Genomic DNA, 18,641 nt, shown 5'->3' with positions numbered 1-18,641 from the left:
GATTTTAGAATTCAATTTACAAGTAAATTCGACTGAGTGTAATTTCAAGTGCTCATATTTTATTTCGCTTGCTTTATAAAAGAAATCAAATCGTGTTCTGGGATGATTGACGATTGGAAACGAAGAGGGAGAAGTTCCTTTCTCACCCAACCTGATGCTTTCTATATATAAACTAGCGAGCTGACAATACGTCAGAGGAGAAGATACGGGAGGGGATTGTCAATTCCAACATTTGCTTGAGAAGGAAGGCAACTTCCAGAAAGGACTGGTACCGTGAGATTTCTTTATGTCTGGGGCGACGCTACAGTACACCAAGCGTATACTGGCACATACTGCTTTGTTGTACGGCCAAAACTACCGGTGAAACTGTAACAGGCGAAAGGGGGAGGATCAGAAGGGAGAAAGTCAATGCATTATGTGGAATGGGAGACAGTATTTATACTATTTACAACAAACTCATTATCTTATGGCGAGGAATAAAAATTCGTAACTTGATGCTTCTACTTTAGCAAAGGTGAAGAGTGAAGCTATATTTGATCATTAAGCATTCAGTTACGATTATATCAAAAGAATGTGTGAAATCTTATGGGACGTAACTGCTAAGGTCATCAGTCCCTAAGCTTACACACTACTTAACCTAAATTATCCTAAGGACAAACACACACACCCATGCCCGAGGGAGGGTTCCAACCTCCGACGGGACCAGCCACACAGTCCATGACTGCAGCGCCTTAGACCGCTCGGCTAATTCCGCGCGGCTACGATTATATCAATAACACCACTCACAGAATAGCGACTTAGTCCTTAATGATCAAATATAGTTCATTATTCACCCTTGCTAAAGTAACGGCAGCCCGTTAACAAATTTTTCCCTCGCCGTAAGGAAATATGCTTGTTATTAATGTTACAACTGTCCCCCCACTCCTCACAATGCATTTATGCATTCCTCCCGCTCACGTTGCACCACCTCTTGTCTGTTCATCACTTTCACCAGTAATTTTCTCCATACAATGTAGTAGTCTGTGCAGTACTTGATGTGTGTTTTAGCATTTTATTCTTAGAGGCGTACTTTTAATTTTTGTATGTACTGTAAGACATATTTACTTATACCTTCTTTATGGATTTCGACGTGCACATCAGTTTGATTAATTACATTTTATCAATTTGTGTATAGCTGAGAAACCTTAACCAATATCAGTGTAACTTGTTTAGCACAATATGTTTAAGTCAGTCAATGGGTTTAGCGATTTATACTGCAAAGGTATAAGCTAATAATATTCAATACTTCATTAGAGAATATTTCCTGCTTTGTAACCAAATAAAACAGAAGTATTGCTATTTGTAATTTTTGTATAGTGTGTCGTGAAATGGTCAGCTATCGTCGAAAATACACACATCAATAAAAGTTTTGTATCACCTCGGTTCCGAGAGTTCCTGAATCTGTACAGAAAATTGGAATAGAGATCAACATAAACATCATTCCCGCCCTTTTATGGCTCATGAAAATCACACATCGCATGTTGTACCACCATACAGTGAGACCTTCAGAGGTGGTGGTCCAGATTGCTGTACACACCGGTACCTCTAATTCCCAGTTGCACGTCCTATTGCAGTGGTGCATGCCTGTATTCGTCGTGGCCTACTATCCACAAGTTCATCAAGGCACTGTTGGTCCAGACTGTCTCACTCCTCAACGGCGATTCGGCGTAGATCCCTTAGAGTGGTTAGTGGGTCATATCATCCATAAACAACCCTTTTCAATGTATTCCAGGCATTTCGATAGGGCTTATGTCTGGAGAACATGCTGGCCACTAGTCGATTGATGTTATCCTGAAGGAAGTCATTCACAAGATGCGCACGATGGGGTGGGGGGGGGGGCGAATTGTCGTCCATGAAGACAATCATCGCCAACATGCTGCCGATATGGTTGCACTATCGGTCGGAGGATGGCCTTCAAGTATCGTACAGCCATTACGGCGCCTTCCATAACCACCAGCGGCGTACGTCGGCTCCACATAATGCCACCCCAAAAGAGCAGGGAACCACCTTGCTGCACTCGCTGGACAGTGTTTCTAAGGCGTTCAGCCTGCCCAGGTTACCTCCAAATACGTCTCCGACGATTGTCCGGTTGAAGCCATATGCGACACTAATCAGTGAAGATAATGTGATGCCATCCCTGAGTGGTCCATTCGGCATGTTGTTGGGCCCATCTGTACCGCGCTGCATGGTGACGTGGTTGCGAAGATGGACCTCGACATGGACGTTGGGAGTGAAGTGGCACATCATGCAGGCCTATTGCGCACAGTTTGAGATTTAACATGACGTCCTGTGGCTGCATGAAAACTATTATACAACATAATGGCGTTGCTGTCAGGGTTCCTCCGAGCCACAATCCGTACGTGGAGGTCATTCATTGCAGTAGTAGCCCTTGGCCGGCCTGAGCGAGGCATGTCATCGACAGTTCCTTTCTGTATCTCCTCCATGTCCGAACAACATCGCTTTGGTTCACTCCGACACACCGGGACATTTCCCTTGTTGAGAGCCATTCCCGGCACGAAGTAACAATGCGGACGCGATCGAATCGCTGTATAGACCGACTAGGCATGGTTGAACTACAGACAAGAGCCGTGTACCTCATTCCTCGTGGAATGACAAACTGATCGGCTTTCGGACCCCGTCCGTCCAACAGGTGCTGCTCATGCATGGTTGTTTACATCTTTGGGCGGGTTTAGTGACATCTCTGAACAGTCAAAGGGATTCTGTCTGTGATACAATATCGATAGTCAACGTCTATCTTCAGGGCTTCTGGGAACCTGGCTGATGCATAACTTTTTTTGTGTGTGTATAGTATTTGTACAGGTGGAAACTGTAGTGTTAATGAACTGAGTATGAGCCGTGGCGGCTCATTTCACTATCGATAACGTTTAGCTCGCGTCCCATCAGGGGGCCGCGGATTACACTCTTGGGCGATTATTGCTGCCTCGCCTAGTCTTCGAAAGTGGCCGCTGGAGTTGCTTCTATCGCTTGTAAAAAGAGAGAGAGGCCTCTGAAGAGAGCGGGGAAGGCAGTTAATGGGTAGTTTTCGCACAGTGTGGAGTCGGGAGCGCCAGCAGCAGTGCTTGGAGCAACGCACGTCTTTTCCTGGTCGTCATCCACTCTTCTTCGCCAGGACTGGGCAAAAGCAAAGTTCGCTGATGATGTGCGCAACTAGTTGTTCAGCTCTGTACACCAATTTCCCACTCCGCAAGCTGTTTGAACAGATGTGTATTTATGGCCATTGAGTCGTCATGCATACCTTGTTACTTGACTCCGTGTTTTTAGGAATAGTGTATTGGCCGGTCTGCTCTGTGTGATTTTTAAGTAACTTTTCTTAATCTGCTGGCCAGCGTTCTCTCTCAAAAAATTTGCCATGGTTAATGTTCTTGTTATGAAACGTGCAGAGTTGGCCCGCATAGCAGCATTATAGGCCGACATCTTATCCACGTTCTTTTAAGCGTTTGTTTTTAAATTCTTATGCAAGTAAAATCACTTGTTTCTAAGGTTAAGTATTTGTTTTCACGGTGTTTTGGAAGTTTGTGGGCTTTGGTGTCACTATTTTTCAGCCCTATTAAGCTTATGAGCCCTGTTGATGGTAAGACCCTAGCGAGATTTTTATTATATTCCTTCCTGGAAGAGATTACAGCTTTCTTCGTGTTAGCAAAGGTTATTTCCTAGGCCGTACCAACTTACTGGAAACGCTCTACGGGTGCAATCATGTTAGACCGTAACTTCAACTTTAGTTTAATCCAGTCTGATACTTATGTTCTGTGTTATTAACAGCACGTAGTGAATTGGTGGGAGAGTGTTTCGAACCAGCAGCTTCTCGCCGCGTGGGCCTGGCTTATTTGAGACAGTCTGATCGGCCCTCGAGTATTTCCTAGAGCGACTTGCTGGTTTGCAGTTGCGCGTCCTGGCTGCCTGTGTTCAAGCTGAGTATCTTACGTTATCTGATTTGTACGGTAAATTTGGTTGTCGGTCAAGAGGTCTTTGATTAACTGGCTTCGCGCAAGAAGTTTTCCCTTTAATACATATTGTATTATTGATCCTAGTTTTCTGTAAATCTTTGGGGGGTCTGCCTAATGTTTTGAAGAAATTTATCTGGAGCTGCTTCATTTGCTTGATTTATTAAAATTGTTTAATTAAAAAGCAAGTATTGTTAAGGTCTTATTTCTTTAATTGGTTTGAGGTTATTACTGTAATTCAACGACTGGCTCATTTACCATTTTGAACGCCTTCACCTTTGCAATATCTCATCAACTTCAATGTTCTCAACTTTTTCAAAGGGGACCTGTTACCTAAAAAATATATTAATCTTGTCTAAGGCTAAATGATGTTAGTTGAAGGGGCCTAGCTCTTCCATGTCATTTCCCTGATCCTGGTAATTCCCGACTTCAGTTTGTTTAGTCTTAAGGTCTCTGAATGGCCTAACAAGCCGGTTCACATCGAAAAATGAAGTAAGTATTATGGAACATTAATACCGCGTATTTCGGTCTTTCATAGCCCATGTTCCTCCAGGTGACGATGGAATACTTCCTAAATTCGCTAAATTATCGTACTAATTAACGCCGTGGCGTCACTGGGAATCTAAACCCACTCCTACGTCATGCAGTACACCTCTGAGCAATCGTCGGCACAGGTAAACGTAACCCGTCTGACTCCAAACGGTCCAGTTTCCCCAGAGGCACTGATGACGTTACAGTTTGATGTATAAGCATTCATTCATTTCAGTTCCTACTTATGTAACTTTTTTGATGCAATTCTTACTCACCACTCTAACAAGAACCGTGGTAATCTCTTTGCAGTGTTCGTAACAAAACAACCACAAATGTCACAATTTCGAAAGAAAATTAGTGACATCTGTGTTAACACACAACATATTCGAGCAAAGGAAAAACCAACACTCTCCAGGCAAGTAGAAACGGCAAGTTGAACAAAAAAAAAAAAAACATCAGAATAATGTAGGTATGTGTCTAACTGAAAAAAAGATTTTGCAGTTTTATTTACATTGTTGTTTCGTTACTGAAGCCTAAACTATATTTTGCTGGCAAGTTTTGCCCTTACGCGAAACAGTACAACTTAAGAGTGTGGTCAATTGTGAATCAGCTCCTTAACTTTACAAGTTTTTTGCAAAAAATGTCACTTGTTTTCCGCGTAGGAAAGTTGATACCTTGTTTGTTGTGAATTGAAAATGGGCAGTAGTGAGTTCTGGATATGTTCTTTAATGCAGCTTCAGCGATGGAGGTTCAAGCCAACGTGAATTTTAAAAACCTGAGGTGGTTTGATGTGCTCTATTACGTTCACAAAATCTGATTTTCTTTCTTATTTTCGTTAATAGCGGATCTGTCTCCAGAAAAATAGTAATAATGCAACAGAATTACTATGGTGGCCACACAATGCCAACAAAGTGAAGCTTCATCTGAGAACAACAGACACCGGGAAAAAAGCAACGAAGGTCTGGTGCGCGTTATGTCGGAATGCAGTTCAGTTTTCAAGTGTTCTGCACATTATTTATATGAAGTGCCCGCAGCCAATGAGATTAAGTCGTCTTCTGCAGCGCCTTACTGCCAAACACTGGATGGAGGGAACTGCCCTACTCTTACATTTTCCGTTCCATAGGACGGAAGTACTTTGACTACTCTCATGAGGAGCAATTCAGACCAGGAAACCCGTTACCAATGCAGGAAGAACAGGGGACAGAAAACCTTCACATTGCATTCTATGAGACCACCCGTCCATGCGGCAAGTACTTTCAACCACTTATTTCGTAAGTAAATTGAGAGTACTTGCCACGTGGATAAGTGGTCCCATAGAATCCAATATGAACATCTTCTGTCTCCTGTTCTTCCTGCATTGGTAACGGGTTTTCTGGTCTGAATTGCTCCTCAGATTAGTCGAATTACATCCTTACCGTGAGATCTTGTTAACACATACGATTGTCTTTTCCGAGTAAGGTGAAATTTTCCATAAAGGTAATTCCTCCTGACATATGAGAAAATTTCTTACAAACCTTCAATGAACTTCCCAGGATACTAACTTTCCAAAATCCTCATTCAGCTAAACATATACTGAGGCGACCGTAGTCATGGCATCCCTCCCAATATCGTGTAGAACCTCCTTTTGCTTCGCGAAGTGCAGCAACTCGACGTCATATGGACACAACTCGTTTGAGTCCCCTACAGATATACTGAGTCATGCTGGATCAATAGCCATCCATAAAACTCTACCATCTGGTGAGCACGATGTATGAGACAGGCGAAATACCCTCAGACTTTAAGAAGAATATAATAATTCCAATCCCAAAGAAAGCAGGTGTTGACAGATGTGAAAGTTACCGAACTATCAGTTTAATAAGTCACAGCTGCAAAATACTAACGCGAATTCTTTACAGACGAATGGAAAAACTGGTAGAAGCCGACCTCGGGGAAGATCAGTTTGGATTCCGTAGAAATGTTGGAACACGTGAGGCAATACTGACCTTACCACTTCTCTTGGAAGAAAGATTAAGAAAAGGCAAACCTACATTTCTAGCATTTGTAGACTTAGAGAAAGCTTTTGACAATGTTGACTGGAATACTCTTTCAAATTCTGAAGGTGGCAGGGGTAAAATACAGGGAGCGAAAGGCTATTTACAATTTGTACAGAAACCAGATGGCAGTTATAAGAGTCGAGGGACATGAAAGGGAAGCAGTGGTTGGGAAAGGAGTGAGACAGGGTTGTAGCCTCTCCCCGATGTTATTCAATCTGTATATTGAGCAAGCAGTAAAGGAAACAAAAGAAAAATTTGGAGTAGGTATTAAAATCCAGGGAGAAGAAATAAAAACTTTGAGGTTTGCCGATGACATTGTAATTCTGTCAGACAGCAAAGGACTTGGAAGAACAGTTGAATGGAATGGACAGTGTCTTGAAAGGAGGATATAAGATGAACATCAACAAAAGCAAAACAAGGATAATGGAATGTAGTCGAATTAAGTCGGGTGATGTTGAGGGAATTATATTAGGAAATGAGACACTTAAAGTAGTAAAGGAGTTTTGCTATTTGGGGAGCAAAATAACTGATGATGGTCGAAGTAGAGAGGATATAAATTGTAGACTGGCAATGGCAAGGAAAGCGTTTCTGAAGAAGAGAAATTTGTTAACATCGAGCATAGATTTAAGTGTCAGGAAGTCATTTCTGAAAGTATTTGTATGGAGTGTAGCCATGTATGGAAGTGAAACATGGACGGTAAATAGTTTGGACAAGAAGAGAATAGAAGCTTTCGAAATGTAGTGCTACAGAAGAATGCTGAAGATTAGATGGGTAGATCACATAACTAATGAGGAGGTATTGAATAGAATTGGGGAGAAGAGGAGTTTGTGGCACAACTTGACCAGAAGAAGGGATCGGTTGGTAGGATATGTTCTGAGGCATCAAGGGATCACTAATTTAGTATTGGAGGGCAGCGTGGAGGGTAAAAATCGTAGGGGGAGACCAAGAGATGAGTACACTAAGCAGATTCAGAAGGATGTAGGCTGCAGTAGGTACTGGGAGATGAAGCTTGCACAGGATAGAGTAGCATGGAGAGCTGCATCAAACCAGTCTCAGGACTGAAGACCACAACAACAACATTTAACGCAGTGTCACCCGTCTTAGTACTGACAACTCTACCCAAACGCCATTGATCTCGGTCATTGTCCTTGGTGAGAGGTAGTACCTGAAATTTTGTATTCTCGGCACTCTTGTCACTGTGGATCTCTGCATACTGAATTCACTAACAATTTCCAAAATGGAATGTCCTAAGTATCTTGCTCCAACTACCATTCTGCATTCGCAGACTTAATTCCCGTCGTGCGGTTATCATCAGGTCGGAAACCTCTTCACATGAATCACCTGTGTTCAAATTACAGATCAACCAACGCGCTGCCCTTTTATACCTTGTGTACGCGATATTATAGTCATCTGTATATGTGAATATCGCTGTCCGATGACTTGTCACCTCGGTGTATGTTGGGCCAAATCTACTTTATGTCTGTTGTATGAAACACGTTTCAAAGTTGAAGGGTGCGAGTTCTGGGCTGTAGGATGGATGTGAAAGTAGAGTCCAGTGAAGCTTTGTGAACTCCTCTTGCGTGTACAGGCTTGTTTGAGGACATGTGCTGTCATAGAGGAGTAGTTTCAAGGAATTTAAGAGAGTGGCGTAACACACTTCAGAGCTGTTCATTGCACCGTGAGGGAGGACCTCAAACAGTAACTCCTTCAGAGTTCCTTTACCGCCTGAGGGTGCGACTTGGAACTATTTCTCCAGAGGAGTGATGGTGTGGCACCATTCGATGGGTTGCCGTTTTGTTTCGGGTTCGAAGTGATGAACCTATGTTTCATCGTCTGTGACGACGTTCGAGAAAAATTGTTATGATCAGCAGTGTTACGCGAAGGCGCGAAAACACGTGACAGTCCTGGTTTAATGGTGACAACATGCGCAGAACGCAATGCTCACTCCAGAGATATTTGCTCTATGATCCCTCCGCACTCTACTTCCGCGATTTCTGCGACTCCTGCGATTTCTGCGACTTACCACCGCATGAAAAAGTCACATCTCCCCACACAGAAAATTGCATCTCAACAAACCTGTCATTAGTATGTATGTTTTACGTTTGTTCTTCTGTTGGCTTTAATTTTGTGTTAAAGAAACAACTGTGAAAATATTAATAGTGTAATTAATATGTAAGTAGCCATACAGTACCGTAATAGTTCGTGTTTAGAAAATGAATTCTAACATTGTTATACTCACAGGTACCCGAACTACATTTCAGTCACTCAGTGAAGTGATAACTCAAAATATCATTGTCAACAGATCTGGAGAAATTGCCACTGCGTCTTTAGACCGTTTTCGTCAGACGAGATATTAGTTTCAAATTGTTTCGATGAACTTAATTATTTAAGTGAGATCGTTGTTGCGTATGTGAAATATACCCCATTGATTGGCTTTCATCACAGCAAATATTAGCAATCTATTCTGTCAATTATATTGCTTGTAATTAGTGACAGCAAAAATGTTTAATAATCCTTGTGATTTTGCAGACTCAGTTCCGACTCTGGTTACTGGTTACTGTACGTATCTATCCACATCAAGGCTGTTGAGAGAGACTCGTGAAGATTCAAGACAGCTCTTAGAGAATTTGCAGTTTAAAAGTGCCATAATTATGAAGTAAGTGTGCAGATGAGTGATTAAACTGTTTTATTGAAGTAGTTGTGCGATTTTAAATGAATAATAAATGTTAAATACAGTGAGTGAATAATGAAAATCTCATTTTCCACATGTTAAGCCGTCCTATACCCGTGAATATTCCGCCACTTATTTATTGGTAAAAAGTTGTTGGAGAGTGACATGCCACTCCCCACCCCCCCACCCCCCTTTCTCCACAGTCCACAGTCTTGGTGTGGCACTGACCTGTAACATATCCCGAAGTCTACAATATGCATTTTGAGGCTGCTGATATGAAAGTGGGAAGTACAGATCTTCCAGTTAAATCAGGAATAGCTTAAGTGCATTACTTGAAAGTAACACAGGAAAAACTTATGTAGGTGGTAGTAGTGTCGGCAAAAAGTTCTTGTGTGTGAAGTTGCCATGTAGAACACCAGGTGTAAAACTTTTCTCGAAAGTCTTTAACTGTGTCGGAACAAAAGTGAGGTGTTCATATGACTCAATAGTACTGTTTTCATTTCACTACACTTATACAGGTGTGAGTTCTGCTGTGTTAACATTGCAAAGTCCTGTAGGCATGTGGAGTATTAACCAAAACTGTCATATTAGAAGCAGAATCGAACGCATTTGTTATTTTACTTGATATTTTCAGGAGAAAAAGGCAATGTTGCTTCTTATTGATATAATACATTCAAAGTCACAGCTGTGTTTGACCAACCATAACTGATGCTGAATGTGCATGTCATCATATAATATGAAGGGCTTATTTCAATAGTGCTACAAGTCCATTACCTGAAATTAATGATCCAAACAAACATAAATAAAGGTTCATCTCTAGCAAGAAGCCATGTGCTTGAATCTCTGGTATCTCAACTTCAGATTTTTCAGCGCTCATTTAACTTTATGGCTCTGTATCTCAAAATGAACAAAAATGGACTTTTACCACTATTGAAATAAACCCTTTGTATGCACACAGCACATCGATCTCATGAGGCACAAGGCTCTCATAACGTATGTACGTCGGTCAACAGATGGCACTAGGAAAAGAATGTTAACTGCGCTTTTTAGTTGCTACTTGCGACTCAGTTGAGACTTCTCACGGAAATCACAGTTGGACTCTATAGCATGTCACAGAGATGAGCGTAGTATGAACTTTGGCCAACAGATGGCACTGCTACTTGCGACCCCTAGTTGCTACTTGCGACCCCTAGTTGCTACTTGCGACCCCTAGTTGCTACTTGCGACCCCTAGTTGCTACTTGCGACCCCTAGTTGCTACTTGCGACCCCTAGTTGCTACTTGCGACCCCTAGTTGCTACTTGCGACCCCTAGTTGCTACTTGCGACCCCTAGTTGCTACTTGCGACCCCTAGTTGCTACTTGCGACCCCTAGTTGCTACTTGCGACCCCTAGTTGCTACTTGCGACCCCTAGTTGCTACTTGCGACCCCTAGTTGCTACTTGCGACCCCTAGTTGCTACTTGCGACCCCTAGTTGCTACTTGCGACCCCTAGTTGCTACTTGCGACCCCTAGTTGCTACTTGCGACCCCTAGTTGCTACTTGCGACCCCTAGTTGCTACTTGCGACCCCTAGTTGCTACTTGCGACCCCTAGTTGCTACTTGCGACCCCTAGTTGCTACTTGCGACCCCTAGTTGCTACTTGCGACCCCTAGTTGCTACTTGCGACCCCTAGTTGCTACTTGCGACCCCTAGTTGCTACTTGCGACCCCTAGTTGCTACTTGCGACCCCTAGTTGCTACTTGCGACCCCTAGTTGCTACTTGCGACCCCTAGTTGCTACTTGCGACCCCTAGTTGCTACTTGCGACCCCTAGTTGCTACTTGCGACCCCTAGTTGCTACTTGCGACCCCTAGTTGCTACTTGCGACCCCTAGTTGCTACTTGCGACCCCTAGTTGCTACTTGCGACCCCTAGTTGCTACTTGCGACCCCTAGTTGCTACTTGCGACCCCTAGTTGCTACTTGCGACCCCTAGTTGCTACTTGCGACCCCTAGTTGCTACTTGCGACCCCTAGTTGCTACTTGCGACCCCTAGTTGCTACTTGCGACCCCTAGTTGCTACTTGCGACCCCTAGTTGCTACTTGCGACCCCTAGTTGCTACTTGCGACCCCTAGTTGCTACTTGCGACCCCTAGTTGCTACTTGCGACCCCTAGTTGCTACTTGCGACCCCTAGTTGCTACTTGCGACCCCTAGTTGCTACTTGCGACCCCTAGTTGCTACTTGCGACCCCTAGTTGCTACTTGCGACCCCTAGTTGCTACTTGCGACCCCTAGTTGCTACTTGCGACCCCTAGTTGCTACTTGCGACCCCTAGTTGCTACTTGCGACCCCTAGTTGCTACTTGCGACCCCTAGTTGCTACTTGCGACCCCTAGTTGCTACTTGCGACCCCTAGTTGCTACTTGCGACCCCTAGTTGCTACTTGCGACCCCTAGTTGCTACTTGTCACAGAAATCGCAGTGGGACTTGATAACGTGTCACAAAGATGAGCATAGTACGAACTTTGGCCAACAGATGGAACTGTTAACTCTGCTTTTTAGATGCTGCTCGTGACTTCTAGCCGTGACTTGTCACTGAAATCGCAAAAACCAGTACGGAATTCGGCCAACAGATAGCTCACAGAGTTGAATGTGAAATGATACTTGCAACTGCTGTGACTGAAATCGCAGTTAGATTCTGTAAAGTTGCTATTGCGATATCTGACTTCTCAATCACCGTGATTTCTAACAGATACGCGATTTCCTGCCCACCACTAGTAGCAGCTGAGAGGCAGTCTCTCCAAGTAAGTTACCTGTGCACACGGCTCTGTCGGGTAGGCCGGTGTCGTCATCTGCATCGGTGGTGTTGGGAAGGCCGCAGCAGGTGGCCTCGGGCGCAGTGGTCCCAGGCCTGGTGGGACGGCAGCTGCAGGTGGGCCAGGTGGTCCAGGCAGGCCGGGTGCCCCAGGAGGTCCAGGGGGACCTGGGAAGCCCGGGGGACCAGCGGGGCCTGGAGGACCTGGAGGACCACCTGGAAGGGGGGCAGCCTCAGCTGCCGCCTCAGGGGGCGGCTCTGGCGACACCAGCTCTGCAACAGGGCAACAGCTGATGTGTCACACAGCTACAGCCCGGAGCCGCCAGCGGCCAATTTCAATGTCGTGCTCGCTATGGATATTAAGCTGTGCACGAATACGCATTAATTGCATTTATCAACAAACATTTTGTCAGGTGCTCTGGCTGTAACTACCAGCCTGTGGGTATTTTTTGATAATAATACGCCACTTTTCAATCACAATCTTCTCTTTCCTTGTTTTAATTCTACATGGCCATTCTCATGGATTACGTTTTCTACGTTTTACAGCTGCTTCAGTTTATCACCTAACAGTAAATGAACATCATCATAGTTAGTTTTACACGAAACAACATATCCGACGAGATAAACGAAATAAATAAATTATTAATGATTAAATTCATCTACACTTACATTATTTGCAATGTACTATATTTATGGTTGTATTGAAGGTCATAAACGGCAACTCTTTACAACATAGCACAGTGATGTAGGGAAATCTAAACCAACGATTTGATAAAAGGAACTGATGGAATGTCAAGCCAGGAAATGACCTCAAGTTGACCTCCTAAAGCTACATACGCTACACTTCATGCTCGTCACGCGAAATTTTTAATATCCTCTTACGCCATCTTTATTAAGATAACCTTTCGTTTGAGGCTAATGGAATGAAGAGACTTTAACGAAACTAACTACATTTCAAATTCGATCTGATCTTTACGATTACAAGCGCAGTCGTCTCTTAGTACCAAGAACAAGGAAACAAAACTATAACTTAATTTTACTCTGTTGAAATTCACAAAATTGTGAGGTAAAATTTACATAAACATCAATTCTACATGCATTAATTTGATTCTATAATGTGTCAAAGCACCTGACAAAATAACATTATTCAGGGTATATACAGTCAATCATCATATTCACATTCTTGCATACACTGTATGTGTAGAATAATGTGACAAATTATTCGTTAAGTTTCGCTCCTTTCAATAGAGGTATGGTTTAGACATTTCTTATATTTTTGAGCAATATTATCCTACTGTTTTTAGCTTATGAACAAACAGGAAAAGAAGAAATATTGAGACAAGACGGTCTAGTAATAAAAAAATTTCTTAACCTGTAAGATGCACTTATTATCTTTCAAATGTGAACTATAGCCCAGCATTTGTAGTTAGTATCAACTAAAAGTATTAGGTGTGGCAGTTGCAGGAATATAATTAAAGTTATGTACAGTGTTAATGCAAGACATTTTAGTTTTGAGACTTTTTCAGTCGCAGGTTCCAGAAGAGAGATACAAATTACCATTAGCCACTGCATGATTGTCTTTTACAAGGTCTTTCTTAAATAAATAGAGCGCCTTGAGCGTGAAACACACGAAAGCGAAACATTCTGTGACATGACGTTTGTCCTAGAAGGCATAGTCTCACTCTGACTTACTAATTCGGAGAATAATTAGTACAGTCCGTTTTTTGTACATTTAGATGATTCTGGGCAATGACGACGGAAATGTATTCTCTTAAATTAACAGAGATAAAACATCAGAGAGGAAAAGGTTATTTACAATTTTCACAGAAAATAGAATGCAGCCAATATAGTCAAGGGGCAGGTAAGGAAAGCCAGTAGGTGGGAAAGGAATGAGTGAGGTTTAGTCTATCCTCCATGCTTCTGAATTCGTACATCGAGCACGCGGTAAACGAAATCATACAGAAATTTGGAGAGAGATTCAAAATTCAGGGAGAAGAAATGAAATATGAAAGTATCCAATGACACGGTTATTCTGTTAGATGGCAAAGGACTTTAAAGATTAGTTGACTGGGCTTAATGATGACCTGAAAAGATTATGATATAAATGTTGATAAAATTGAAGATAACGGAGTAGCGCCAAATCAGATGATGCTGACGGAATCAGATCAGGAAATTAGGAAGGAAGACACTAGGCAGTAGCCGAGTTTTGCTACTTGTGCAGGAAACTGCCTGACAACAGCAGGAACGTAGAGGCTAATATGGACTGTCAACAGAAAAGGAATTTTGTTCAAAAAAGAGAAATTTGTTACGAGCAGATATTCCTGGAAAAAAAGAAAAGTTCGTAAGAGATGGAAAAGAGTCACCGTGGTGCAACAACCGAATTAGGAAACTATTGCAGAAGCGAAGGGAATTTCACAGCAAACAAACACAGCCAAGGCCTTGCAGACAAACAAAAATTACACGAAGCGAAATGTAGTGTGAGGAGTGCTATGCGAGAGGCGTTCAGTGTATTCGAAAATAAAGTTCTATGTACTGACTTGGCAGAAAATCCTAAGAAATTTTGGTCTTATGTCAAAGCGGTAGGTGGTTCAAAACAAAATGTCGAGACACACTGACCAAAATGGTACTGAAACAGAAGATGACAGACTAAAGGCCGAAATACTAAAAGTTTTTCCAAAGCTGTTTCACAGCTGAAGACTGCACTGTAGTTACTTCTTTAGATTATCGCACAGATGACAAAATGGTAGATATCGAAATAGATGACAGAGGGATAGAGAAACAATTAAAATCGCTCAAAAGAGGAAAGGCCGCTGGAGCTGATGGGATACCAGCTCGATTTTACAGAGTACGCGAAGGAACTTGCCCCCCCTTCTTGCAGCAGTGTACCGTAGGTCTCTAGAAGAGCGGAGCGTTCCAAAGGATTGGGAAAGGGCACAGGTCATCCCCGTTTTCAAGAAGGGACGTCGAACAGACGTGCAGAACTATAGACCTATATGTCTAACGTCCATCAGTTTTAGAATTTTGGAACACGTATTATGTTCGAGTATAGTGACTTTTCTGGAGACTAGAAATCTACTCTGTAGGAATCAGCATGGGTTTCGAAAAAGACGATCGTGTGAAACCCACCTTGCGCTATTCGTCCACAAGACTCCGAGGGCCATAGACACGGGTTCCCGGGTAGTTGCCGTGTTTCTTGACTTCCGCAAGGCGTTTGATATAGTTCCCCACAGTCGTTTAATGAACAAAGTAAGAGCATATGGACTATCAGACCAGTTGTGTGATTGGATTGAAGAGTTCCTAGATAACAGAACACAGCATGTCATTCTCAATGGAGAGAAGTCTTCCGAAGTAAGAGTGATTTCAGGTGTGCCGCAGGCGAGAGTCGTAGGACCGTTGCTATTCACAATATACATAAATGGATAACATCGGAAGTTCACTGAGGCTTTTTGCGGATGATGCTGTAGTATATCGAGAGGTTGCAACAATGGAAAATTGTATTGAAATGGAGGAGGATCTGCAGCGAATTGACGCATGGTGCAGGGAATGGCAATTGAATCTCAATGTAGACAAGCGTAATGTGTTGCGAATACATAAAAAGAAAGATCCTATATCATTTAGCTACAATATAGCAGGTCAGCAACTGGAAGCAGTTAATTCCATAAATTATCTGGGAGTAGGCATTAGGAGTGATTTAAAATGGAATGACCATATAAAATTAATCGTCGCTAAAGCAGATGCCAGGCAGATCCATTGGAAGAATCCTAAGGAAATGCAATCCGAAAACAAAGGAAGTAGGTTACAGTACGCTTGTTCGCCCACTGCTTGAATATTGCTCACCACTGTGGGATCCTTACCAGATAGGTTTGATAGAGATAGAGAAGATGCAACGGAGAGCAGTGCGCTTCGTTACAGGATCATTTAGTAATCGCGAAAGCTTTACAGAGGATAGATAAACTCCAGTGGAAGATACTGCAAGAGAGACTGCAAGAGAGACGCTCAGTAGCTCGGTACGGGTTTTTGTTGAAGTTTCGAGAACATACCTTCACCGAGGATACAAGCAGAATTTTGCCCCCTCCTAAATATATCTCGCCAAGAGACGATGAGGATAAAATCAGAGATTAGAGCCCACACAGAGGCATACCAACAACTTTTCTTTTCACGAACAATACAAGACTGGAATAGAAGGGAGATCCGATAGAGGTATCAAGGTACCTTCCGCCAGACACCGTCAGGTGGCTTGCGGAGTATGGATGTAGATATGTTAAGGATTAGGACGCCTTTTTTGAAAGTATTTCGCGTGTGACGTCATATGAAAGTGAAATGTGGACGATTACCATTGCAGATTAGGAGAGAATAAAAGCTTTCAAAATGTGTTTTAAAAAAAAATAAACATTAGATGTGTGTGGATCAGCTTATTACAGACAGAACTGGAGAGAGAAGAGATTTATGGTTTAACTTTACTAAAGCAGATGAGCAGTTGATGGGATAGGATCTGAGGCATCAAGGAATCGTCTGTTTAGACCTGGAGGGAAGAGAGGACGGCGGGGGTGGGTGGGGGCGGGGGGAGGAAGGCAGAGAGAGAGAGAGAGAGAGAGAGAGAGAGAGAGAGAGAGAGAGAGAGATTTATGCAGAGATGAAGGAACTTGCACACAATATACTAGCAACGAGAGCTGCATCAGACATGTTTTGTGACTAATTACAACAAACAAAATTCTATGCTGTGAAAAGAAATGGAACAGCCAACGTTTAGGGCGTTTCCTCGTACTACATGGAGCAGTCAGAGACGCCTCCTCCGCTCACCTTTAACTGTGAAGCTCTGGTCGTCCCGGCGGTAGCCCAGGCCGTCGGCCTGCACGTACACCCAGTAGTTGATGACGTCACCGGGCTTGAGGCGCACGCGGCGGTCCTCGTAGACCCAGCGGCCGGCCTTGGGCTTGGTGATGTCCACCGAGATCTGGCCCGCCTCCAGCAGGCCCATCGGCTTGTTGATGTTGGCGTGCACCGCGAACAGCTCGATGCCCAGCTCGTCTGCAACCAATTGCGTGCTCACGTCCTAGCTGGAGCTAAATGATGATGTTTGTGGTGGTGGTGGTGGTGGTGGTGGTGTAAGCGGTGTTTCGTTACAAACGAATGATTCCTTCATTATAAAACATAGTAAAACTTTTCTGGTGTTCTGCAACCATTAGATGGAGACCAGAAAACAAAGATTAAACATTTGTGGAGTATCTTTCAACAGAATGCCACCTAAACTTTGAACCTCCTCAGAGTTTCAGTTGGATTATAACAGTAAAATCAAGTATATTATTTATTTTTCTTAACTGTAACTATACGTCGATTTATCGATTGTTCGTATGATTTTGAAACATCCCTGTTGGTTTTTGAACACTTTCTAAATTGCCATCTAAACGAATCAGAAGTTAATTTTTGAATGTGTGCATAATGTATGTGATGTCTATACCAGGGGAATCCCCACTGCATCTGTTTATGTTGTTGATTGGATGTGCAAATGATAAGCGTTGTTACAATTATTAGCGAAATCCCTAGATTCACATGACATATATTTGAACGACTAGCTGGAATAACGAGTAAGAAAGATTCTATTATCTTCTCGGTGTATCCAAGAAAATGAAATTGACAGAAAATTTTTTGCCACATCCCGAGTTACTAAGGGCCAGTTGTCCCCTCTTAGCACCTGCTTACTTCTGTTCTCGGAGGAGCGCGGAAAACGCGTTGTACGAGCATGTAATAACGCTTAACCGGAGAATAAACGCTGGATAACTAAAGCGGTGATTCTGGCATGGTTGGTGAAGTTAACCGGAGAATAAATTTTGACAAGATTGTTTATTAGAACAAGGAAGAAGAAACGGGGACATCACGCAAATTATATGAAAGAATATGACCATTCCAGATTTATACAAATATTTCGTCCTACCACCATTTTCGATCTCTATAATGTCACGAGCGTTGAAAGAGTCCAGGCCCAGCTTGAGAAAGTGGAGCATACGAATGAAATATGAAACTGTTTCCTCACGTAAGACTTCTTGCTTCTAGTAGGCCTAATAGGCATTTCATATTGGTTCTTAGTGAATAATATTCTGTGGTATTATTTATGTAAATGAGGTAGATAAAAATGAGTTTGTGCCAAAACAGTCTCGCATATTTTGCGAGTATTACAACTGCTGCAATATCAGAAAGGCTTATATCGTTTTACCTAGCAGACAGTGACAAAATAGGGGCAATCAAATCGAGAAACCATACCACACCCATCTTGGGTACTATTCGTATTAACAGCTTTTTCGGAATTAAACAGCGACATTTTGATTCTCCATGTAGCAAAACGTTTAATGAACTTTGATGAGGTAATAGATCCTTTTGCAGTAAGGAAAGCACTCCGTTTAAAGCCGTAACAAGATTAGAGTGAAAAAAAATTGCTGTGACCTAAGTGTTGTGGCGTAGCAAAACAGCCACGCCACTTTGAGGTAGCCGAAAGGCACGCGTACACACACGCCGGCTGGCGTGAGTTCTGGAACAGGATACTTAATTAATGCTATAAGAAAAGTATGCAGCTCCTTGAATACTTAACTTTAATGCATCCTTGTGGTACATCGCTATTG

The 18,641-nt window shown here is 42.8% G+C and overlaps 1 protein-coding gene across 1 annotated transcript in view; it reads right to left on the bottom strand.

Moving 5' to 3' along the window:
* LOC126176847 (neural Wiskott-Aldrich syndrome protein-like) overlaps positions 1-18,641 on the bottom strand; it is an 86,701-nt gene that overhangs the window by 10,499 nt on the left and 57,561 nt on the right. The window contains exons 2-3 of the mRNA XM_049924035.1: positions 16,828-17,055; positions 12,026-12,300 (exon numbers count right to left, since the gene is read on the bottom strand). Of these exons, the coding sequence (XP_049779992.1) occupies positions 12,026-12,300; positions 16,828-17,055 (503 nt within the window). The remainder of the gene's footprint in view (positions 1-12,025; positions 12,301-16,827; positions 17,056-18,641) is intronic.

This window comes from Schistocerca cancellata, chromosome 3, assembly GCF_023864275.1.
Source record: "Schistocerca cancellata isolate TAMUIC-IGC-003103 chromosome 3, iqSchCanc2.1, whole genome shotgun sequence".
Lineage (NCBI taxonomy): Eukaryota > Metazoa > Arthropoda > Insecta > Orthoptera > Acrididae > Schistocerca > Schistocerca cancellata.
The sequence above is the reverse complement of the archived record's forward strand: the minus strand, read 5'-3'. Positions and strand labels throughout refer to the sequence as shown.